Source organism: Solea solea, chromosome 18 (assembly GCF_958295425.1).
Source record: "Solea solea chromosome 18, fSolSol10.1, whole genome shotgun sequence".
In the NCBI taxonomy this organism is placed as follows: domain Eukaryota; kingdom Metazoa; phylum Chordata; class Actinopteri; order Pleuronectiformes; family Soleidae; genus Solea; species Solea solea.
This window is the reverse complement of record NC_081151.1, coordinates 6,160,712-6,187,197: the sequence shown is the minus strand read 5'-3', so window position 1 is coordinate 6,187,197 and position 26,486 is coordinate 6,160,712. Positions and strand designations below refer to the sequence as shown.

Below are 26,486 nucleotides of genomic sequence, written 5' to 3'. Positions count from 1 at the left end.
TGAAGTATTAGGGCAACACGTACAACAACTAAGAAACAAGAAACATTTTTTAATGACATGAAAAAACTTATGCATAAAGGCGAATGTGGAATTTACTTTCCACTTACATGAGTGCATATGTCATTTACCTAATACAATCACCAAGTTAACAGATACTGTTACATTATAAGAGAAAATCATACTAATGCTTCGACATGTATTTAACATCATTTAAAGTTTGAGTGACATTACAGCAGCGAGGCACATTTTTATTAGTCACGTGATCTTCTCTTTTAAATTGATAATATCACCCCAAAACCACATCCTCTGTATTCTCTTGAAATGTAATAAAAATAGAACCAACCCATGACAAACCTCTTCTTACATTAGAGATGGTATAGCAGAGTTTTGTGAAGAAAAAAAGAAATTGTTCATATATGGTAAGTGGTTAAAAGGTAGGAAAGAGTGCAGAAAATACATGGTATATTATTTATAAGAAAATAAAAAACAGTGTAAACCCTGCATCTTATTTCCAGGTTCCCATACACCATAAAGCCAACTATACCCCTGCATTGTTTCCAAGTGGTTTTGCAGTGACCATTTCAAATGCCAAAGGTCAACAAGTAAACTCTCAAAGTGAGTGCTTGATTTGAAAAGTCCCTCTGTGCTTCTGTCTCCACTCGTCCGTGCATTTGGAGGGTCTCTCTCACTCACACACACACACACACACACACACACACACACACCACCTCCCCCTTCCTAAAAAGCTTCTTTCCCTCTCTTTTTGAAACATCTACCTGCTGATGATGACCCGGATCAAACATGCGGATCTGAAATTGCATAACATCACAACTAATGGATGAGATGATGTGTTTATTTAATTCTTGGTACAGAGAAATGTCACTGAATGTGTGAGAGAGTGGTGTGTGTGTGTGTGTGTGCAAAGAGAGAATTGTATCAAGTAGCCGATATGTTTTCCCTCTGCTGGGTCTTGTGGCCGTGGACAAAAGCCTGCGCTGTTTGCTCTTGCTTACCTGGGCCCGGAGTCTCCAGTGAGTCGGAGCAAGACCCGGCCAGTATCCATTCTCCACCGACACAGCTCCGGCACAGAGACACATTGTCCACAGCCTTTTTAATTAAAGACCTCAGGTTGACACTCTGTGCCAGGTGACCTGAACTGCTCCCCCGTCTACATGTGCCGGCCACTATCATCCCCACTGGGGATAAGTCTCACTGGATAATTGGAGGGAGAAATGCAATACTTGCTATCATGAGATGGAGGAAGGATTATCTTCTGAGGACTGTGACTTGTGAGGCGGGGACAGTGGAATAATGTGATGTTTTCTTCTTTCTACGTCTTACCCCCCCCCACACATCCCACCCTCCCCTCTCTCTCCCTCTCTGTGTCTCACGTCTGGGTTATAAGAGAGGAAGGGGGCAGGTAAGTGACTTTTTTTTTTCATTGAAATCCACTTGTTCTTCATCTGCGTGCTATTAAGAGAGGTTTCTCAAGCAGGTTTCCAACCAGAGTCAACATGGAGCGTCTAGATCGAAGGCTGCCTGTGGCTTTTCTTCTACTTCTGCCTCTCCTGTGCGTCAGTGGTGTCCCCAACCAAAAAACGACAGGTAGACAGCGTTTAAAAAAAGGCTGACAGTGATCTACAACTATAACTGTATTTAATTGTCACTTCATTTCAAACGTTTTCTCCAGTTTCCTGGTGCGTACTGTCTGATGCCGAAGAGCAGAAGTGTCTGGACTTGGCCGGGAACGCCAGTGCTCAGAATATCAGAGGGACATTGCAGTGCGTCCGTGGACTCAACACCAGAGACTGTATGGACAAAATCAAGGTAAAGACGAATGAATGGAGAAAAACAACAAACGTCTTTGCTCTTTTGAAACGAGGCATCAGTCAGTTTGTGTTTTCCTCAGAACGGGACGGCAGACGCAGCCTCCATGTTTGCAGATGACATTTATGCTGCCGGCTTCTGCCACGGACTGGAGGTGGCTGCAGGAGAGTCCCACAATGGAGTTGGTAGGCACACACTAACACCAATTCTCTCAAATATGCACACTGTAAAATATGTATGCTTGCTTTAAAAGATATGTAGTAAATTATTATGACAATATAAAGCACAGTATGTGAACGTACTCTCCAAAGGTCAACCACCTTAAAATTTGCTACAGTATTGTAATGTACGTTATATTTTATTCACAATATGCTGAATAATTCCCACTTGCTTTCCCCTCCAGACGGTATTAGCTACTACGTCGTGGCCTTGGCTCGGACCTCCACCTCAGACCTGTCCCTGATGGAGATGCACGAGCGCAGCTCCTGTCACCCTGGAATTCGCACCACAGTGGGGTGGACGGTCCCTATTGGCTACCTGGTCAACACCTCCCAGATCAGCGTCGGGCAGCAGTGCAACTTTCCCAAAGGTAAGTCGGGAGTTTGACAGAGGAGAAGTAAAAAGTAAAAAAAGTAAAAAAAAAAAAAAATGATGTGTAGGTCTTTGTATGGATGGTATATGAGAGGTTCAGAGGGAGGAGGAGGAGGAGAAGCAGTGATGTGGAAAGAGGAGGTTGAAGGGTTTTAGGGAGACGGGCGGTAACAGGAGATACATGGAGTCAGTTACAGAACACAACATATTTTTCTGTAAACGTGAAACTCACAAGTGCAGTCCTGTGTGTGTGAGAGAGCAAGAGAGTGGGGGTGTGACAGTGAACACAAGGACTCACTGGAAAATCATTCATTTCTAAGCTGGATGGTGAAAAAGATTTTTCATTACAAATCAACAATTAACTTCCACAACCGACAAAAGTTTTCTCTGTATTTAAAGTCTGATACGTCTTATGCATCATTGCTCCTCTGAATATAAAATAGGTTTATTTTGGCCTAAATGTTGGTTATTTAGTTTTACTTGAATAAGTGCATTTTATCCAGAGTGGATGTGTTCATATGTTTTCATCAGAACTGGTGATGCATAACTTTAGATTCTTTATTTTTGTACTTTTAATGTTTCTATTATCGTGCTCCTGACCTGGAGGGTTTCTGTAATGTATTACAACACTATAATATTATAATTTTTCAACAATATATACTACAATATTATATATATATGAAAATATAACATTATAATTAAAAGTAGAGTCATCTAAGGAATTTACAATGGGTTATTTTATAGGTTTGTGCACAATAATGAGTCTGGTAAGAGGTTAATATGTTTACAAGAGAGATTCTAGTTAACTAGAGCAGTGTTTACCAAACTTTTAAAATAGGAAAAATCATCATGACTCAAATAAAAATCATGACCAGGGGGGAATTTGTGCATAATTGAACATTTCTCCGCATATTTATTGCAATATCTGTGATAATAATAAATATTATTTTGAAAATGGACCCAGAGATAAATGTTTAAAAATGACCCCCCTCTTTGGTAATGACCGACCTAAAAGCTTGTCCTATGTCACTCATTTTGTCACCAGTGGTGGGAAACTTCTTCGGTTACAGCTGCGTGCCGGGGGTCAAAGATGCTCAGCACGACCCCAGAGGCATCAACCCCAAGAACCTGTGCGAGGCCTGCATAGGAGACGAGAACGACAGACACATCTGCGCCAGCAACCACAGAGAGCGACACTACGGAGAGTCTGGAGCGCTGAGGTACAAACGCTGACACTAATAACATGGGAAATAATGCACTAATGGCTCCCGGGGGACGTGTAACTCTTACGACCTCTCGTCCTCGCGTCTCCCTTTACATTATTCTTCTTCTTCTCAGCCCGCGGACTCCATAAGAGTAATTAGAGCGGCTGCTATAAAAACTAACACAGTGATAATAGTGATATTAATACAAGGACGAAGAAGTGCGAAGAGGCATATTACACAAATAAAACTAGAACAAAACTATGAGCTCCAACTGCTTATGTCAGTTTCGATCACTGCTTACATGTTAGAATAAACCCTTAGAACACAGAGAATTTGGATATACAGTACGTCACAGCTCAAACTTCACTCGGCTCGTTTTTATGAAACAAACCAAGAAAAGAAAAAACGGTCCAATTTTGTTTTTTTTTACATTACTACTAAAAAGCGATATAAAATGAATCAGAACTTTGACTGAACAACACATAAGACGCAAAAAACACGTTTTTTAAAGCCTGAATATGTAAACCTGTAAGCACACACCGCCAGGATGTCCATATATGACAGACTTGATTTTGCTCACATTTAAATTCATGTGCAGTCGCGCTCAGCAAAATTGTCCTTTGGCGTCAAAATAATAATAGTAAGTGCATCTAAGATTGGAAATAAAAGAGCTACAGAGGCAGCAGAGGGAGAGTTTACTCGTGGTCTCCCGGGTCGTGCCACAATAAAAACATATTCCCACGTACGCCGACTCCCCCTTTAAGTCATGTTTTGACCTAATTATAGATCAAACTGGTCTGATTATTTGTGTGTTTTCTCTTTTTCCAGATGTGTGGCTGAAAACCTTGGCGACGTGGCCTTTGTCAAACACACCACGGTCTTTGACAACATAGATGGTCAGTGTTTGAAACTGTGTTTTTTTTATTTTTACATATTTATGTATATGTTTTTAAATTTAAATCTTATTTTGGGTCAAGAGAGAGAGAGAGTGCTAGTCCCGGCCAAAACACAGGAGGTCAGTGTTTCACCATATTTCCCAGCACCACAGCATCCATGAAAGTGGAATCATTTATACGACATGTCATATTTGATATATGATACAAGCGTGTGTTTGTGAGATAGAGGCAGACAGTGACGAAGACATATGAGGAAGGAGGGGGAAAGACAAAATGTGAGGACGAGAGAGGGAGAGCAACAGCACGACAGAATGTGGTGTGGACATTTTTTTTGGCCAGAAATGAAATGCCCTAATTCCTTGTTTGGCTGCATCTGCTCCTTTTGCTTTGGGCAACATCCAAAATTAATGGCGATCATTATCACGGTCACGCTACACAGACTCTGCCGGTGCAGCCCGAGAAGCAGCAGCCTAACAGAGGCTTTGCAAACACTGTCGCTGTTTAACGAAGCAAGCCATCTCATATGGTTCCCAAATGTCTGGGGTCACAGGTCAAGAAAACACAATCGACAGGTTTGCGGTTGTCGGGGGTTGTTTTGTCGTTTTAGAGACTTTCAGGCGGCGAAGCCAAATATCTGAAGTCAAAATGTGAAGCTGAACGAAGCGATCATTTGAGATCCACCACTGTTGTTATGAGCAAATGAACCATCGGAGATAAAAACTCGGCCATTTCATAAGTTGCTATTGGCAACTTCAACTCTGCATGACACAAAGTATAATTAATACAATTAACATGGCCACAGAAGATGAGAGAGCTAAGCAATTAGCACAAATTGTAACTGTTACTTTCTGGTTCATCTGCAGAATAAAGACACAGCACATTAGTGAGGTATGAAAGTGCAGCTTGACGATACTGTGATACCTTCAGACTGAATAGGACTCGCTGTTTTCACTTGCTTGTAAGCTGTCGGCTGTCTGGCTCCTTCAGTTGATTTAAAGCTGACAGAGACTTCATCTCTCATTATCCTGCCAAGGTAAGAACCAGGAGTCCTGGGCCCTGGACCTGGAGCTGGAGGACCTGAAGCTGCTGTGTCCAGATGGAACTGAGGCAGGACTGGACGAGTTCCAGCATTGTCATCTGGCAGCTGTCCCCGCTAATGCTGTGGTGGTGCGCATGGAGGACAAGTGCCGCGTCTGGAAGTTCCTGGAACGTTTACAGGTGGGTGTAGAGAGAGAGAGAGAGAGAGGGAGAGAGAGAGAGAGACAACAGTAACTCTCAGACAGAGAGAGCGAGAGAGAAATATTTGACCCAAAACCATCCGTGTGAAGATGTTTTGGCAGCGCAAGGACATTTGTGGATTTGTGGGTTTTTTTTTCATTTTCACCAACGATATAAACACACCTGAGCAAAAAAAGTACTCAAATGTTTTAAAATCGAATTGAGTTTGTGAAATTTGGAAATACGTCACATTTCAAAGTTCACTTGGCTCGTTTTTATGAACACAAAATTTAATAAAAACGTTCTATTTTTAAGTATCACTACTGCCTTAAAAAAAAAAAAAAAAAAGAATCATAACTTTGATTCAACAACACATAAGACAACGGAAAAACATGTTTGTAAAGGTGATCACTTAGGGCCAAGAGTCCTGGAAACAGAAAATAAAAATGTTGCCGTCTCTGTTTTTTGCTCTGGAACATTTAGAGATTTTAGTGTGGATGGGTGAAGATAACGACCTGTTTGCCGCATTCACTTCCTCGTTGGTTCTTATCTGCCATAACTCGACAATGAGCCGTAATTTTTGTATCTCATAGATATCGGTCTCTGAAACTAAAGCAAACAACTGCAGAGGAGAGAATCAGCCTCCTTAGGTGTGTTTACTTACAGATTACTTACAGCCTTGTATAAAGTACCTAAAAGAGATACTTGAGTCAAAGTACAAGTATCTGTATCAGAAAATGACTTTGGTAGAAGTTGAAGTCACTTTTTTATAATATCGCTTAAATAAAAGTCTTAAAGTATATGACATTTACTGTACTTAAGTATCAAAAGTCATTTTCTGATATAAAATATACTTAAGTTTTAGAAGTAAAAGTATAAAAGAAAGTGAGGAGTCAGTGGTAAGGCGGGTTGTCTTTTAACTGGAAGGTCGTGTGTTCAATTCCTGACTCTGCTAGTCTAAATGTGTCCTCGAGCAAGACTAGAAAAGCTCTATGTAAATAAATACAGACCATAATACCAACTCTTCTTCTGATTTGATTTGGTCGTAATGAGTCACAAAGTTGCTTGAAATACAAAGTACAAGTACATGAATTTTGCACTTAAGTACAGAAACAGGATAATTGAAGCCTTTAAGTCATAGGGTTAGAAATAGGCAAGGTTTGTGATGATGGTTAGGTTTTGTCAGGTTTAGTTGACATGGTTAGGGTCAGAGTGCGCTGCTGTGGAGTGATATTATGTTGATGAGTGTCCTCACAACTACAGTCAAACACACACACACACACGCAGTATGAGTGTGTTCATGGAGTCTGTGTTTATCGATCTGCCCGTCACAGAGCACAGGAGGCACGTCTCTGCTCACTGTCAACCTACTGTCTTTCATAATGAGTGTGTGGGAGACGCCAGGATGACTGAGACATCCTGTGCTCATCTCCTCACCACACACATACACACATATATATTATCCTTAAATCCCCCCATTGAAACCCACACACGCGTGTCTGTGCGCACATCACATCAACAGCATGCTCACTTTCTTCCACCTGCAGAACGCGTTCGGCAACGCCACCGAGGGCTTCAGACTGTTCGGCTCTGCAGGTTACGGCGACTCTGATCTGCTCTTCAGCGACGCCACCCACCACCTGCAGAGGGTTCTAGGTAGCTACACCTCTTGGCTGGGCTCCACTTACACCAACATGCTGCAAGCCTTCGAGTGTGAGGGTAAGTGCTGCTGGTTCTATTTTGCCTGCGTGGTGTAAAAAGTGTGCAGTGGTTTTTCCTTTTTTTGTGTGTGAATGTGCTGACAGATAGCAGGTAGCTAAGTGGCCGTGTGTGTGTGTGTGTCCACTGCAGCTGTTCTCATTATTGCACTTTCCTTCCAACAGGCTTCTGCTGATGGAACAGGAGGACGACTTCCAGTGCATCATCCCTCTGTCTCCGTCCTCCCCTCCCGCCTCCCCTCCCTGCCATCTGCATCTCTTTGTCTCGCCATCTCTCCTCCTCCTTTGCCCCGGCTTTTTGCGTTCGTCTTATCCCTGTGTTGTTGTTTTTTTTACCACTCATTCTCCATTATAATACGGCTGTCCTCCTTTAACCTCCTTCTACGTCTTCTGAAATACTGGCTGGCAGATTAGGGAGGCTACGAAAGATTTGTTTTGCACAATGAAATACACAAAATACACTTAATTACACTAAATATGCCAAAAAATGATGATCACATCTCTTAAATTGACTATGATTAAAAAGGACAATAAGGAGAAGTGGCAGGAAATTCAAAATAAACTTGTTTCAGGTTGTTCTCCAAACAGGATCTTGATACAGATTTCAGTGGGATTACACTACAACCACAACAAATATCCCCCCAAAATTGCCTCGCATGTAAAAAGAAATCCTGTCAACCGTTGCGAAAAAAAGATTTTTTGGGTTGGGGAGAAATTGTGTTTTTCTTCTTCTTCATCTTTCTTCATCATTAGTCTAAGCTTCAGTACCACCCTCCCACCCTCCTCCCACAGGGTCCGTCTCTGGCACTGAACAACAGGGTGCTATTAAGTATGAGCTTAGACGATTTAGTAACTCTGTGTGTGTGTGTGTGTGTGTGAGAGAGAGAGAGAGAGTGTACACTTTGTTCCACAGCCATTAAGTCCCGAATACTATACTGCTTGTTTGTGATTAAGAGAAAGTGTGTGTGTGTGTGTGTGTGTAGGTGTTTGTACAGTTTTTCGTCTGTGTGTGTGTGTGTGTGTGTGTGTGTTGATAGGATTGCTGCTTTCCCATGGCTTTTATAGCTTTTCCACTTTGGATCACTGCTTTCTCACGTCTGGTATGGTGGAGCGCACCGTGCCAGCTCACTGTGTATTGTTACACTATACAGTGAGGAGAAGCGGCTCCGGTTGCCTCGACTGACCCCCAGAGTGAAACTTCTTTTTTCTTCCAAAAACACACTCACACTCAACAACCTCTCCTACTTTATCCACATAGCAACATACACTGCATTATCTCCCCACGTATATACTTAAACTCTACTACAGCAGGATGTTAGAGGCTGGAGCAGGAATTATAGTGAGAGCATTATCGAATAATTATACTAAAGTGTAACTGAATTAATGTGCTATGGAGAAACGTCGCCTTTCAGTCCCTAAATTGCCACCAGCCTGTTTGAAACACTTACTTGACACAAAGAATCACGTACTGTAAAACAATGTATACCATCCACACTTCGTCTCCTCCACCTTTGTTCCTTCCTTCCTTCCTTTACACTCTGCAACACAGAGCTTAATGAAAGTGACAGAGCGGATTAAAGTTCTCCTCATCAAACTGTGTTTTTTTTTTTTGACCTCATCACGCAGGAAGAAATCCGACCGGATAGAACTAGTACAACAGAAGCGCTCGTTTCGCCCGCCACAAAGCCTGAGAGACTCGGCGTCAGTGAAGGGTAAAAAGGCGTTATCTGTTGCACTAATTCGTCTCCGGTTTGTACCACTGGTGCTGTTTTGTTTTCACATTTGTTTGCCAGTCTTGATGTAAATACTCCTCGCCGCCTCAATGTGTAGAGCTGCAGAACCTTCTTTTTTTTTTCTACCAATTAAAAGAATGATGATAAAGAAAGTAATCCTCTCGTCCTTTCCTCGTCGGCTTCTTAATTATCCTGACACAGCTACATGATACGCGTTTGGAAATGACCTCTCTTGTTCCTCCTCTCTCTCACATGTACGGTCTGAAATAGGCAGACTTTATCTGTCAGGCTTGATTTATAGGAACTTTTCTATAGAAAAATGATGTAACTCAAAGTGCTTTGCAGGATAGAATAAAACAAAAACAGCCCACACCACATCCATCACATATTCACTAAAATATATCACAAATGTAGCAGAGGAAACAGACCCAAAAACAGCAGGAATAAAATAAGAAAAAAAGAGTTATACAGTGAATAAATGTCAGCTAATAAAGCAAATAAACTGCTATACTTTAAACATAAAGAAAGTTTGATTAGGAGTCACAAAATACTCAATAAAATGACAAAATAAACTATTACGTGACAATTAAATAATAAGAAACACTCTTATGTGATTCAATTTCAAGCAGACAGAGGACATGAAACGTTTCACATGATAAAATAAAGTGAAACATTCAAATAAAGAGAGAAAGAGTATAGTACTGTAGTGAGTATATGTAAAATTGTAAGCACACATCATGATTTTTATTATATTTCATTAGTTTTCTCATGAAAATGACCGACATTCTCACCTTTTTTTTCATAAAAACAAATAATTTGAATGAAAATTCTGTCAAAAGCACTTTGTTCTGGTCTATAACTACACTCCTCAAGACGGCCATCACCTCCACGCGAGAGAAAACTACGACTTTGAGGAAGAGGAAATACTCTCCAAAGAGACCAAAGCGTTCCTAATGTTTAATTAACAGGATTTTCAGAGAGACTCAAGATCCCAACATTGTCAGTGTTTTACAAAAAGTGACTTTCAAACAGACTTTTATCTGCGGTTTTAAAATAAACAGCCGTCATTGTGTTCCCCAGCAGAACTGGATAGAACCCTTGAGTATTTTTGGCCCTTCTGTAGTAGGTAAAGTACAGTATATGGCGTTATATCTGTGAACCACTGAGGAGGCACCTCCACAAACAGGTGAATCAAAGATTCACCGTAACCATAGGTGGCGCCCGTGTAGAGACAGACCTCTCCTCACCAAGAACCAAATAGCCCAGCTGGCAGCGCCTCACCTGATTTACAACATCAATCCTTTAGAGAAAGTCCACGGTCGTGATGGAGGAGCTCCATTTAGCGGTGAGCAGATACTGTAGATTGGACCGCATTGCAGCAGAGCGCTGCCATCGCTCTCAATCCTCGGCGCTCTCACGGGGCATTTTGCTGCACTGCACAAATACTAACAATTAATTTGGCTCCAGTACAATCCTCTAAACCTGCAGGTGTGGCTGTGATAGAGAGGAAAGTGTGTCAATACCGGCTGTGGAAAGGAGTTCTATCGCTGCCGTTAAGACGAGTGGCATAAACATGAAAAACGGTCAATAAAAGACAAACCAATAAAAATACACAAGTATGGAGATATCTCAAAACACGGCAGGAGATTATAATGAAATATATTTCAAAATGTCAAAAAGAAGTGTAATTAATGTAAATAATAATATTTGAATTCCATTTGGCTGCTTTGCTTCAGAAGTGTGATTGCAGCTAAGTTATCAGTATATAAATAAGAGGCTTTTATTGGCTATTCCAACTGCTTCATATGCTCTTTGGTAGTTTTATCTATAACGATGCATATTTAATGCACGGACTGAACTTTGGAGTGAAATAAAAGCATAAAGTTGCTGAAAAATGAACGCGTTAGCTGCTGCTTTACACTCTTTAAACGTATATGTATTTGACCAGCGTCTACCATGAGATGCATTGTTATAGGTTCAGCTTCTCTGTATGTCTTTGTGTGGAAAGTTAATACTGTAATTGTTAGAAATGACAAGTAGCATCATAACTTAGCATGGACGGCCTTTTTCAACTGACAACAAAAGTTTCCAAACCACATTTTTTGGTTTCAGGGACGTTGGAGGTGACCGTGGAGTTACTGCTGCTTTGTTTAATAAGTTTATGTCACTAAAAGGTCAAATCCACACCAAGGACATTAATGTCCTGATGGAGGCAAACGTGGATCAACAACTCTTGTTTTTAAGTGATGGAAAGTCCCGTCGTGAACAGAGTGAGCAGTTTAGTTAACATCAAGGTTTTGAAGACCATTTCCTTCTCGGAAAGTAGTTAGGATTATGCCAGAAAGTTGTGACTCACTAGTTTTGTCGCTAGTTGCTTTTATTTTTTAAAGAAAAAAAAGTCACTGTGGGTCTGAAAAGTCGCTAAATATAACGACAGAGTCACCAAATTGTCAACACTGTTGTTTAGTCTGGGGTGTTGCTGTGTGTGCGCGCACGGCAAAATCAGTTCCTCATACCACCACATTTCTGAAAACCTGAACTATCACTTGAGACGCGAGTATGATGATCTCCATTCTTCTTCCATCCAATTTGGAAAAAAAGTGTGGGAGGAAGCCGGAAAAAACCCATGCCCACATGGGAAGAACATGCAAACTCCATGCAGAAAGGCCCTTCTTGCTGCAAAGGCAAGAATGCTAACCACTACGCCACCGTGTTTTTTCATCTAAATATAATTGTTTTCTCTTGAACAAAAGATGGAACTAGCAGTTGAGACCGTTCCCTTGTCAGGAAAATGTTTAACACTGTTATAAATCGAATGATAAGTGAGATCATTTTCCCACAGCAGAAGAAGATGTCTACTTCCATCCTACTTCCTGGGCTTAACTTTGTAAACTGGTAGATGACGAGTATCATCCACAGTCTGTGGTAAGGACACATGTTTACGCCAGTACTGTATATACATGTGATTTTTTTTTTCCTTCTTCCATGTTTTCGGGCCGTTCTTTATCTCTCCTGGCACGGGCGACGGCGCGGACGGGAGACAATTTGACCGGTTGCTAGCCGAGTGCGGCAGAGAAGTGAGAGGCTGACAGTGATGGAGGGAGAGAGGAGGGAGGAGTGACAGGTAATCCATCAGAGGCGTTACTGTCATTATTCAATTACCACCCATCCTTAGCACTCACTAACCTCATCTCACACACACACACACACACACACACACACGCATAGTGGGAAGTTGCATTGAAGTGATCCTCTTACACAAGGTGTGTTTGTTCCGTGTGGGTGGTGAGGTGAGTCGGGACACGGGGCCTGGCACTGGCTCCTTATATGCTTTTAGTGCAGCAGACCTTTAAATCTCCACTGCTTCCTCTCTCATGTCCTTTACTGCCCGCTCACTTCTCTCATCCTCCATTTTTCCCCCCTCATCTCTCTTCCTGTTACCTTAACTCTCTCTCTCTCTCTCTCTCTCCTTCTCCCCCCTTCCGCTCCTCCCCTCTCCTCCTTTTCTCCACAGTTCACTCAACCTCCTGAGCCTGGAGCTGATAGGGAACATGGACAATGATCAGATGCTGGTGACACCGGACTTATCGTGCTGCTAACCCCTGATCACTTACACAGTAACATCCCAGCAGCACACACACACACACACACACACACACATACATACTGAGGTTCAAGAGCTATTAATTCCAAATGTGTGTGTGTTTTTACGCTCAGTTTATGTGATGGTGTATGATAAAAATGAGCATGTGCACAGAAGAACGTGAGGACGCAGGACTTCAACCACTAGATGGCACTGTCTCCTCAGCGGTGTGCAGCCCCACTGATCATGACCTTTTGCATATCACTATTATAATGGCCACAAGAGAATTCAATCAGCATCTCACTGAGACTCCGCTCCTCTCGTCTCCTCCATCTCTTTTTCTTCTCTTCTCTTCTCTCCCTTTATCCCTGGATTAGGTTTATTTTTCCTCCTTTCTTTACTCGGACTGTCCTCACGTCCTCTTTGCAATCTTCTCAACGCTCATCTCTTCTTTTTCTTTAGGATTCCTACTTTTGCATTACTGCCGCCTTCCTCTTATCTTATCCTGTTTGAGACATTATTTCCATTATGAAATCATTTCTAACACTGAAAGGGAGAACGGTTGACGAATTCAAAAAACCTAAAATAATAATAATTAAGTTTGTCTAATTTTGTCTCTGTTTTCAACCCTGCCCTTTTTACCTCCAGATTTACCGTATAGACCCCTCTCCTCTCCTCCTCTCTTATTTCCACAATCCTCTCTTTCTTCTCGTCCTTTTTCACTGCCCTGTTATCCTCTCCTCTCCTCTGTGGGGCAGTTACTCTGTAATGCTGTTAGGACATGCTCTCATTAATAACCTAAACTCTCAGAGTCTCTGCTAGCGGAGCGTGAATCGCTCGTTTGGGGACGAATAGAGGGTGTTTCACTGTGTGTGTGTGTGTGTGTGTGTCAGAGAGAGTGTGTCACTCTGTGTGTGTGTGTGTGTATAAATCAAAGAGAGGGACGACAGACAGACAGACAGAGATAAAGTAAACAACGGGGTGGGTGTGATGACAAAAAAACCATGTTGTTTCCTCACATTGTTCAGTGGTTCTGGACCAGCTGAATGTTTGTGTGTGTGTGTGTGTGTGTGCTGGAGGTGGGCGCGTGGATCAGTGCCAGATGTCCTTGAGTCTGACCCTGTTAGGGAACCTTGCCTGTGGGCATCCCATGGCCCAGTGCTCATTACAGCTGTAGGCACACACACACACATGCACCTAACCACACAAAACTAAGGACCACATGCTACAAAGACATTGTCGCACTGGGTGACACCCACCTGCAGGTACAGGTAGACTGCAGATCCTCTTCTCTCTCTCCCTCTCTCTTTCTCTCCGTGTGTGTGTGTGTGTGTGTGTGTGTGCACGCACACTCTATCTGCAGTGCTCCCACTGTCTTATGAGGTCCTGGTTAAAGAGTAATTTGTGAGAAACCGGCTCTGAACCTCGTTAGGAAAAAGAGCCGTTTTAAGTGTCACTGTTAAATGTGAAAGTTAAGGTAATGGCTGCAGTTGGGCAATTAGTGGTGACAGGGGAAGTTAAGGGAAGTTAGAGTGTGACTGTAAGTCAAACAAGTATAACAAGGGTGTGTGTGTGTGTGTGTGTGAGGCGTGTGTGTTAGATTTATAAGCTGTGCGCCACCTCTATCTGTTCCTGTGCTCCTTAACGAGCCGACAGGTGTAGGAGCCAGCAGGCTGGACACTGACTGATGCTACGCTAATGCGCACACGCGCACACACACACACACACACACACAGTAAACACGCACGCACACACACAGTCATTTCTCTGGAACTTCAGAGGACGTCACTTTGACTTTCAATAATTTACTGCAGATTTACTCCAAAACAATTTAACCTCAACCCTTAAACTAGTGTGTGCGTGATCAGAATTGTGAGAACTTGTTAGTAAACAAACCGATAACACTTATTTGTATTCAAAATTTGCAAACTACAGCTTTATACCGGTTAATACATGGGTTTTTGACCAGTGGAAATGGGGGAGGGTCACTGAAAAGCTAGTTAGTCCACACACACATGCGCGTGCACACACACACCTTCCCTCACTTACCCATCCTGTTATAAGTGTGAGCACTGGCTCATTAAAACTCTTCAAACTCCCTCCCACATCACCCGCCTCTCCTTTCCTCATAAACAGACAGAACTTCTCACCTCCACAGGAGTGAGGATAAAGATAATATAAATGGGGGGGGAGGAGGAGGAGGAGGAGGAGGTAAAGCAGGTGGACTGTCAAACAAGAGAAGATGAGGAAATGGTGAAAAAAAACCCAGGTATGTTGGAGAATAAGCAAACAAAATGAGGAAAGGGCACAGAGGATTTCTACAAATAGGATGAAGAAGGAGCAGACGAGGGGAAGGACTAACAATCGGGAAAAGGGAGGATAAGCAGTCGGGAGTTTTGAAGTGAGAAGGGGAAACAGAAATAGAAGGGATGGCAAGGAGGAATTAGGAGGCTTAGAGAAGAGTGTGGAAAAAAAAGGGAAAACAACGACAAAATAGAGAGAAAGGGAGCAAGGGAGTCAACTCGGAGGAAAGAGGAAAAAGAGGGAAAAATAGTCATAGGAAGATGATGAATAATATCATAATGGGGTTTAGGATAAAGTCAAAGAAAGGATATAAAAGAAGTGATAAGATGGTGATTAGTAAATGGGATGAACTGGGAGGTAAAGGAGAGGAGACAAGGACGCCATAAGATAGCAGTGAGGGAGGAGGGGAGGCAGTTTCAGCTTCTGCTCTCATAATTCCCTTCATACAGTATATGAAGTCCCTTGTTATCACTGTTTAGTTTTAATCTACAGCCTAACCATCTTTTTCATTATCAGGATAATGCTGGTTATTACCTCTTCATTGCTAGGTATATTATGATGGATGTGTTCCAATCAGGCCTGGCATTAATACGATCAGCACGGACATTAACACAATCAGTCGGCACATTACTGATAATAACTCATGATTGTTGTGATTTAGTTCCAACACTACCGACAGCTGGAGCGGTGTTTAAGGACCATTAGTTACACGGAGGATTGAGGGGGGAAAACAAGGAAGGTAGAAAAAGGGGCCTGAGAAGGAAGCAGGGAGGGAAGAGGAAATGACAGGAAGGAAGGAAGAAAAGATTCAAAGTGATAATGACAATGACTGTAAAAACAGACCGCGGCAGATAAGAAATATGCTGCACTTATAAATAGTTTTTGATTCAATTGCTGCAAAGTTAGTCTTTCTAAGAACATACATTTGAGCTGTTAACTATTATCATATGTCAGGCTCTAAATTGAAATGGTGCACAATAAATATTAAGAAGAAGAAGAAACACTCACTGAAAACAAGGTTTTGTTCACATTTGTGTAGGCTCAACATTAGCGAAGCACAAAGTCTGACAACACAGAGGGGAAAACCAAGCCACAACAACATACTGTCCAATATTGAACTTTTCCCCTCAATGTTAAAGGTTACTCCGTGTACATTTGTCTTTTAACGGAGCATGACTTGTCCAGACTGCACTCAGGAAAATTGGAGCTGCATGGTAAGGGAAACAGCAGTAACTTTTCAATGAAAATTAAATGTTATCAAATGAGTTCTCTCAATTTTTATTAAAATGAAGCATTGCAATCCTTTTTCTCTAGTTTCCGAAGATATATTTTTACAACACCAAAGTAAACACCCATCCATCCATCCATCATTTAAAGTTTTATCACTCACCGGCAACTTTGTTACATTTTAATATCACTAACCATGGCAGGAAATAAGTACAGACAGTATTCCCTGATCCATGGCAGCGACACATTTTTAACCATAGATAATTAATAATGATGAGCCGTGAGCCAGTATGATCACCATCCTCCTTTAAGAGCTGAGAGCTGGTGAAGGTGAAGGATTCCACATGTATAATTCCCACAGTTTTCAATCTCATCAAAGCATCTGGTGACCACGCACTCACGGTCTGCAGGGAAACACTTACATTTGTTATGTTCCTCATAATCATTTATTCAGGTTTCTCCTCCTAATTTGTCAGCCGTGTGCACATCTGAGAGTCAGCACGGTTGGATGGTCTCACATAACAAGGTCATAGTGATGCACAATCAGCCATTCATTCACATGTGCCTCGCCGATGTAAGACGCAGACGAGGTAAATTACAGTAAAGGTCCTTCATGCTTTGTTTAAATCACAGGAAGTCGTCTTATCGTCAACGTTGCAGGAAGGCACCTGCTCGGCTAAAATGAACTATTCACGACCCGTGTTTACAAGCCCTTATTCACTTCTAAACAGGCAGTATGAACATAAATGGGCCAATTACATAAATGCAATGAAGCAAACTTTTAAACTACAGTTTTAAAACAAACACTATAAACCTTGAGTGTGCCTGTGCCTTCAGATAATCCCCACCAAATTGGTTAGCAGAAACGATTGTGGACTTTGTTTTCCTGCCAAGCTAATCTATTACTGCTCCACATCTACACAGTGGAAAGTTGTGTGAGGAGAAGCAAAAATGTAGCTCAGCAGGGAAGGGGAGAAAAAAAAGAAAATGCATCCAAAAACTTTTGCTCTTTCCTGTGTGGCAGGCACCGCAGCACCCTGCTGGTGGATGCAGCGCCAAACTGGCTTCCATCGAACATCTCTGCCGAAACGTGGGAGCGCGTTGCATGAGAGAAATGGGGGCAGAGTGAACAACGGTGTCACACAAGTAGCATTAATATTATATTGCGCCACATCACTGCAGCACCGGATCAGTGTTGCTCACACTCTCACTTGCTGATGACTAATACACAGAAAGTGGAGCAGTCCTTATAAATATTACACATGTCACTGTGTTAAAAGCTTTTTTTTTTTTTTTTTTATCTGTGTGACCCTGCTGGCAAACTGCTCCACAGCTGTCAAACCAGTGTCAGAGAGTGAGAGAGAGGTAACCCGTGTAACCGTGTGTATATGTGTGTCAGAGTGTGCATATGACACAGGGGTTGCTTTGTGTGTGTGTGTCTTGTCATTGTCACACAGCTGTGAAGGACCAGTGTGACCACAGAGAGCTTCACAAGGGTATCCTGGGTTTTGTGTGTGTGTGTGTGTGTGTGTAGCATAAATATAGCCTTTTGGTTTCATTCAAAAAAAGATGTAATTTATTATTAATAAGTCATGGGTCTGTTCCATGTTTGCAGATGTGTAAAAAGCATGTCAACTTCACACAACATATATGAACTCTTAGTCTCCGAGAAATGTACCACATTTGAAACAAAGCGTCATGTCTGCCCTGGTTATATATATGTATATATATGTATGTATATATATATGTATATATATATATATATATATATATATATATATATATATATATGTATGTGTATATATATACATATATATATATATACATATATATGTATGTGTATATATATATACATATATATATATATATATATATATATATATATATATACATATATACATATACATATATTCCTTTTTTAATGTAGCAAAGAAAGCTCATTAAACTGTTTATGGAGTAGGTCATGGGGTATACGAGGTGCTTTACTTAAATACTTGCTGAGAACAAGATTGAAAACAGTCACATTGCTAACTTGATGCCACGTCTACTCTTAAGCCTGTGGTTTACTTCCGCGTACATGCCGCGCGTGCTGAGGTGCATATCGTGTTGCATATCTCTGGACCCTGGTATCTCTGGACCCTGGTATCTCTGGACCCTGGTATCTCTGGTATCTCTGGACCCTGGTATACTCGCGCGTACACCTCTAGTCCTGTAGTATCCCACTACACCATCGGGTGGCAGTACAAGTCTAGATGCAGGGGATAGGACACATTCCTACCAAAGAAGAAGAGAACAATGCTACAGCTCCCTCGGACACGTCTGGGCGTTGGGGTGTCAGCCGGTTAGTGGGTTGCCAGGTTGAGGCTTAGATAACTTGGCGACTACTTCTTCTGTTGCTGAAATGTTTTTTCTGTTTGGTAAGTGGGGCTTCAACTCCACCTAGTGGTGGGACGGGAGTTCAGTTTGCACATGTCCACGCGGTTCCAAAATCTGGGCTGCACGCACACAGAGGATTAACGACTAAAAACTTGGGCCATTTGTGTAGACTCAGCATTAGCCGAGTACAAAAGCTGACACAGGGGACACTGTCCAGTCGGGAACTTTTTTCCTCAATGTCACACTCACTCACACACAATCACACAGAAAGAGTGTGTGTTGTGTTCTGATGTTGTTTCTATGGTACTTTAAGGTAAGTTAAGTGTTACTTGTCCCGACTGCACTCAGGAAACTTGGAGCTGCATGGTAAAGGAAACAGCAGCAGCTATGATTAGTACATGTGTTTCCACAGACAGGAAAACTAAACACTGCTCTGTACGGTGAAAGAGTCACAGAGTCACACATAACCCGTGTGCAGATTCCCGGACCTAATTTTGATCCAGCCAGCTCGTTCAAACTGAACCAAAAAAGTTGGAAGTTCCTCGCGAACTGTGAGGTTCTGAGACTCCAGAACGGAGCCACAACCAGAACCAGAACTGTTTCTCTCTGAAAGCACTATCAGAGAGAGTTTTGTGGAGCAGACAGGCTTAATCAGCTTAGTGTGAACTCATTTCACAACACAATGGTTTGAATGTAACAGACATTTGCACACAGCTTTAAGGAGAGGTTGCAATTTCAGCTGAATATTGACGAAGTAAAGTGCAACTGCTTTCAAGAGGCGAGTGGTGTTTGTGCTTCCAGCAGATAGTTGGTGGATAGTTTTAGGCCATTTTCATAGACACCCACTAGACTTTATCGAAGTAGATACTCCTGTTCAACTGCTTGGTAAATATCTAACCGCCCTGTTCAAGACAAACAACCTAATGAAGTTCAAACCATGCATCACAATGTGGGCAAAAGCTGATTTAAGTAACTCTGAATGTTGCAAATACGGTTGTTGCTGCCAGACAGGCCGGTCTGAGTATTTCAGAAACTGCTGATCTCCTGGGATTTTCACACACACAACCATATCTATGCTTTACAGATAAAAGGTCGGGTAAAAAAAAGAGGAAAAATATCCAGCGAGCAGCAAGTTCTCTCTGGGAGAAAATACCTTGTTGATTCCAGAGGATCAGAGGAGAATTGCCAGACTGGGTTGAAAAGATAAAAACACAGTAACTCAAAACAGAAAGTCAAATAAGCACTTGATACCACAAAGGTATGCAGGAGACATCTCTGAATACACAACACGCTGAAACGTGAAGCAGACGAGCTGCTACAGCAGCCGCAGCAGCAGAACAAACACCTGTGTACCTAATGAAAGTGGCCGTGCGTGAGTACAGGTGTGTGTGTACAGGATTTAGCCTTGACATTTTGTAAATTGGTAAACTTAAAGTCTCAAATGTTGATTTATGTTGTGTTTCTTTAACATTGTGTTTGCTGTCAGCTGCTCCCTCTAGGAGTCACCACAGCTGCTTTTTCAGGGATCTGCATATATGAGTTGGCAGAGATATTCTTATGCTGGATTTAGTGTGTCCAATTAACACAATTGCTCAGAGGTATAAGTCAAATTCCCTTTCCACTTGGCCATGAGCTGCTGCCCTGTTGTTGGATATCAGTACTGTTCACTACACAAGACACAAGGGTTGGTTTCCTCCAAATGTTATTGACATTTTGTGATCCGTCAGAGTTTCCAAACACAGTTTTTAAGCCAACTCAATATGTATAAATCCATCCACCTTCAACCGCTTTATCCTGCCGATGTCAGCCAATCTCAGCTGACATAGGGTAATAGGCGGGGTCACACCCTGGAGAGTTCGCCAGTCCATCAGAGGGCCACTAGAGACAAAACTCACACCTACGGTCAATTTGGAGTGTCCAATTGACCTAATCCCCATATTGCATGTTTTTGGACTGTGGGAGGAAGTCGGAAAACCCGGAGAAAACTCACGCACACACGGGGAGAACATGCAAACTCCATGCAGAAAGACCCTTGTTCCAACCCGGGGCTCGGACCCGGGTCTTCTTGCTGCAAAGGCAAGATATACACACACATGTATACATATACTGTGCATATGCACAGTGAACAACTCGGCTTTTGTATGGCTTTGTCACTTCAACTTTACCACGCGCGTCACCTTTGGAAATTTTCAGAAAGAAATGATGTCATTATTCTTTGGAGAACAGTTTCAGGCTGGCGCACGCGCGCACACACACACACACACACACACACACACACACACACACACACACACACACACACACACACACACACACAGTCACAGTCGTATCTAAAGTTCCAACCACTTACCTTTTACCCTTAAAATCTGCTTTTTGCTAACGAGGTTGTGAGTCACCAGAGGTGGCTTTGCAGCCAACTTCTTTTTTTTGTTCTTGTCAGGTCCAAATATCCCCACAAGCTTATTAAAAACCCTCCACTTCACTTTATTCTCTCCCTCTCTCTCTGTGCTCCTCACCTCTCCTTGGCACCTTTCCTCTGAGGCCGCTGAACGCAGCTGGCTGCGAGAGCGGCTCTGTGCTCTATTAAAACCAGACCTCATCACATGTCTCCACTGTAAATACACTCCGTACGCGCTCACACTGTGCTCCGCTCTCCTTGAGCGCTTCGACCTGCCGTCCTGTGGACTGGCAGCAAGGCATACATTAGGTTCTTCAAGGCTGAGTATCCTTGAACCATTAAAATGTGCCGTTTTACTGCTTCCTGCACATACACTACATCCAGCGTCAGCTCACTGTTGGATGAAAATATGGACATAAACGACTCCTGGCTCGTTATTATCCCAAGTGTACTTATTAAAAGTACATAAAAATATGATTTCTCCTTGGATTTCCCCTTATATCAATGTAATGACTACTTTAGATTGTAAAGTTTAAACACCAGCATCATGACTCTTTTACTTATGGATTTTAAAAAAGAGAAAAAGGAGCCCTTGGAAATAATCTTTCCCAGATTCAATAGATTGGTTATTTGTCTCTTAAACTCCATTAGCTTTTTATCATTAAGGTCATATTTTATCACGAGATGATTCGCCTCTTTCTGTGCATTTCCACAATAATGCATGAACCAGCGTTAAATGCATTTGATTTTACACTCCATTAATCTGTTTAGTAGAATGTGTGACAAACAACAAAGTGCTATTTTCCCTGTGGGATATACATGGAAGTCAGATACTAAGACGAAGCTTGTCATATACTAGTACATTATTGTTGAGTGAAGAGAATCAGAGCAAGAAAAGGTCGGATTTTCGACAAACACATGACGTGTTGTGTGCTTTTTCCTCACAGCAGGCATTAAATGAGGCTCTGTTTTATGCGACGTGTGCTGCTGGGAAAGACATACAGCGGCGAACCTGCAAAAATAAACTCAACATAAGGTCCTGTTGCTTTCTTCTTGGGAGAAGGTAATACAACAACACCACAGCTAGGTGTTGCCAAAAGTTCTACAGATTAGTCCACTAATGTAGCCTAGAAATCTAGACGCACCCTCGCGGTAGCCAGGATTCCGTCTAGAAACTCCTCGTTAGCTCGCAAGCTGCAAAATCCAAAATCTGGTTTGTAAAGGTAAAATGGCGACAGGAGGATATACTGCTCAGCCAAGAAAGAAAAAAGAAGATTGCAAAAACATAATAAAATGATTATGTCGATTTCTAAATTCACATTTGGTTGATAGAACGTTACATATACAGAAATACTATTATCAAACAGCCAAACTGCTTTCACTCAACAGTGAAAGTGTGTGTGTGGGTAATGTAGCCTACAGTATGTAAAGAGCAGTTTATCAGGTACATGGAGGAGGAGGCGGCGGCAATATGTAAACAGTATAACTGAGAAGAGAATGTGATTTTATTTATTCAGCATTTCCTTATGAAGCTGGCAAACCTGCGCTCAGTGATAATGTTACAATGCTTTTGCCACCTCTCTCTTTAAAGATGACCCAGATGGTGAATGTGTGCTATCCCAAGTTTAAAAAAGAAAAAGTAAGGAGCACTACAAACATTAATGCTAATGGATATGCTTACTTGCCAGAAGGTGAATGTGTGTCTCAGTGAAATGTGGTGGAAATGGAGTATAAGCAAGTAAGTACGAAGCTCATCCGGCTGTTCAAAGAAACAAACAAAGTGGATTGACAAATCTTTGCTTGAGGGATTACATATATACATGTTGAACATCCTTTTAATTAATAAAGAAAACAAAGCTACGGTACTAGAAAGTTTATATTCCAGGCGTTGCATTTGCATTTAAATAAAAACATTACAGATTTGCGAGTCGTCATAAAGGCACAGTGAGAGGCAGCAGCAGCCTTTTCAAACATCTGCTCACCGTTACTTTGCTAATAGGAGGCAGCTCCGTGAGGTTGGAGGGACTAGTTTTACAAACAGGTGTTTACAGGAGTGAGAGGAAATGTAGGAAAAATAACTTCATTTGGGGTGAAAACATTTTACAAAAGTGGTTCCATTCGGCTTCTTTGGGCTGTTTTGATTCTTTTTTGGAGCGAGAATCTCATAGGTATCTGAATATTTAATACTTAATCATTGATTTAATTATTTGGCACTTTTTCCACTGGCCAAATTCACGTGACAGCAACCAAAAGCCGGCATACAGCGGCTAACATAAACCCAGCTCAAACAGTAAAACACTTTAAATGCAGTGACCCATCTGCGTTTTAATAAAGACATTCACATAAGACCATATTAAAAATGAAAATGGTCTTCTTTTTTTTTCTCCATTGAATAGATAATCTAAATTTTCATGCAGATGGTGCTATCGGACATTAGTTTCTCTTTAATCTTTGCTATCAGATGAATAAATTACAACGTAGTATTGAACTGAAGGGGAGAGTGCTGCAGAGAGGTTGGGACTAATCTTATTTTACTAGGGGACATAAATCCCCGAGGTCTCCGGCCGCTCCCGGACTCATTCCCCGCAGTTTTAAAGGTTAAGAGCCTCCTATAAATAAGCAGAAAACCCACATTACGTTTCTGATCAAAACGAGGCTACACGAGACCCTGGAGCTCTGTAAGAATGTGTCATGTCGCATAAATTCACTCACTTAATTGACAGCGATTAGTCCCTAATTAGACTGCGGAGGCAAAAAAAAAGGAGGCACGGTCGAATCCTTTCTGTCAGTCAGAACTGCGATGTGTCGCTGTGACTCGCCGAGGTGTAACCTACTCGTGTCAACAAGTCAACCGTTTGTTTTGGCGTGACTGTGTGCAAACACTGCGCAACAGATTACAGTCGCACACCTTCTGCTTCATTAAAGCACCATGTGTGTTAATTCTATGTGATAAAAGCAGCTCTTAAATACAGAAGAGTTTAAGGGCCACATGTAAAAAAAACATTGAAAGAAAGAAAACAAATAATAAAACAGCATGAATTTTGAGATTAAAGTCAGAATTCTCAATTCTTAATCTCAGAATTGTGACTTTTTTCTTTAATCTCAGAATTCTGACTTTTTTTCTGTAATCTCAGGATTCTGACTTTTTTCTTTAATCTCAGGATTCTGACTTTAATCCCAGAAGTGAAGCTGTTTTTTGGCTCAAATACTCTTCCGTACTTAAATGTGCCTGAAGGCAAAAGGAAATTGTGGGAGAAACTCTGCTACAGAATGTGCTGCTCACACTCTCAGCCCATTCATCTCAATGTCCTCGGGGGGTTTGGTGAGGGAAGTGAGCGGGGTTTGCACTGCACTCTACACATAATGGATTTTAAAAAGAAATTTCAGTTCTCACTTTGTTCGGCTCTATGCTGTAAAAGTTATGAAAGGAGAGCCTAAAAAACAGCAAGACACGTGTTCACCTGCGTCACCGGCTCATGAATGATCTCGTGTCTGACTTTAATGGCCGCAGGTGAGTCTGCTGAAGCGCGACACAGGTAAATAAAAAATGACACCGCCTCAGACTGCGTGTTGTTCAGTGCTTTTAATGCCCAGACGTAATTTGACCAAGAGCTGCTGTTGTGCAAGTCACACTACATTTAACGGTGGCCGTCCATTCATCACGATGCCTGCTGGTTAGTTTTACTCGACTGTGTTAACTTGCTAACTATTAATCCAATCGATCCATTGTCAGACTGAGGGACCGTTAACAGAGGCTGTAATGTTTGTGTAAAACCCTGCGTCCAGAGATAGATAGATAGATTATCCTCCAATTGTCCTCTAGTGTGGGGCAGACTTTAGGTTAGATTTTGTGGCATAATCCCTGACCTTGTCAATACTAGCAGTAGGAACTGGTTTACTTTAGGCCCAAGATTTAAAAAAGTGGTTAGGTTAAGGCTGTGTTCAGGCAGTGTCCTATAAAAGAATAGCTGCACAAACATCTGTGTGTGTGTGTGTGTGTGTGTGTGTGTGAGAGAGAGAGACAGAGAGGACCATCCATTGTTTAAAAATAAACAACTCACCTACTGTATATAAATACCTTCTCAAGTAAACCTCTGTTGTAGTGCTACACACATGCACACACTCTCATACACACACGCACAAACACAAGCAAACATTGTCATATGTTCTCCACCAACTTTAAAAGGTCCAGTGTTCAAGAAATAGTGACAACTGCAGTGCAGTCACATACTATGAGATAATGTTATGCTTCTTCATTTGTGTAATAATTAAGTTTGTCCATTCAGGCTGATTGTTCAGTTTAATTCAATAAGCCCTCTTAAATATGACACACTGGAGCAGTTAAACCTTTGCTTTTCAAACACTCGTCATCAGGAAAAGTGAGTCACTTGCTCATCGTGATACAAACACGTAGAATAAGATACGAGATTGAATAGAAGTATACTTTGCAAAAGAGTTTCAGGAGCCAAATTTCTTTGTAGTGTTATTACAAGAGGATGAAAAGTGACACGGAACAATAACAGTATCTGAAAGATACATTCAGCAGATGTCAGAACTGATTTGGAGTCTAGATGTTTTTGTCAATGTGGTGAATCAGAATCAAATACTCTGTAATTCTGTTGTTCATCTCTAATACATCCTGCATGAAATATGTTAAATGCTCCTTTGTTCACCTGCTAACTTTGTAGTGCAGATAAGTCGAACGAATCCTCAGTGGACATTTGATACATTATTGGAAATGTATAAAAAGATTATTTCTGCTCCAAGCTCAAACAAGTTTGAGGGAATTATTGAATGATATTTATCCAGTATATTTTTAAATCCACTCTTAACTGGCTAAATAACGTGTGTTTTTCATTGAAATGTTTTTGACTTTGACTTCTCAGCAAACCTAAAATAAGCACTGATGAATATATTATAACACAAGGACAGAAACGGGGCGTCTACGATAACAACACCCACGTTATAAAACGTCTTTTGAATTCTTCTTCATTGAAAAGTCTATTTGATGTATTTTATTGCGCGATGACTGATAACATGGGGGCAAATTATATTACACTGGAGGGTTACGCCTTTGTTATTTTTTTCCCCTCATTCAGCTGAAATTCACTCAAATGGACTCGGTTCAGTAAATCGCTGACGAACCAAATCAAATTTCCATCTCCGTTCTGTTATTAAAATTAATCTTTCTGGACAGATTCGTCATGAGGGGAAATAATCGCACACTTAGGGGACAAATCTCAGCGCCACGGACTCGCTTTACTGTAGCGTCCTGGCTCTAAGAGGTGAGGGCGGGGGAAATTGTCTGTGTTTCCTGCAGCTCCACGTGAGCTCCCGTCTCCCTGTCAGGCCTTGCATCGACTGCCCTGTAACACTGAAGGCTTCACACTTGTTAGACTGTTAGTGCCGG

General features: G+C 41.7%; 1 protein-coding gene and 1 long non-coding RNA gene across 2 annotated transcripts in view; one reads left to right on the top strand and one right to left on the bottom strand.

The window, feature by feature from the left end:
- Positions 1 to 1,514: 1,514 nt before the first annotated feature.
- On the top strand, positions 1,515 to 7,709 carry otomp (otolith matrix protein). The gene is made up of 9 exons (XM_058614798.1): positions 1,515 to 1,605; positions 1,691 to 1,827; positions 1,910 to 2,012; positions 2,231 to 2,416; positions 3,464 to 3,638; positions 4,452 to 4,519; positions 5,553 to 5,737; positions 7,285 to 7,456; positions 7,621 to 7,709. Exons 1-9 carry the CDS (start codon positions 1,515 to 1,517, stop codon positions 7,629 to 7,631), a joined length of 1,128 nt encoding a protein of 375 aa, XP_058470781.1. The 3' UTR covers positions 7,632 to 7,709.
- Positions 3,136 to 26,486, bottom strand: part of LOC131444467 (uncharacterized) — a 90,497-nt gene continuing 67,146 nt past the window's right edge. Inside the window, exon 4 of the long non-coding RNA XR_009233732.1 lies at positions 3,136 to 5,722. This is a non-coding gene — a long non-coding RNA (uncharacterized LOC131444467). The remainder of the gene's footprint in view (positions 5,723 to 26,486) is intronic.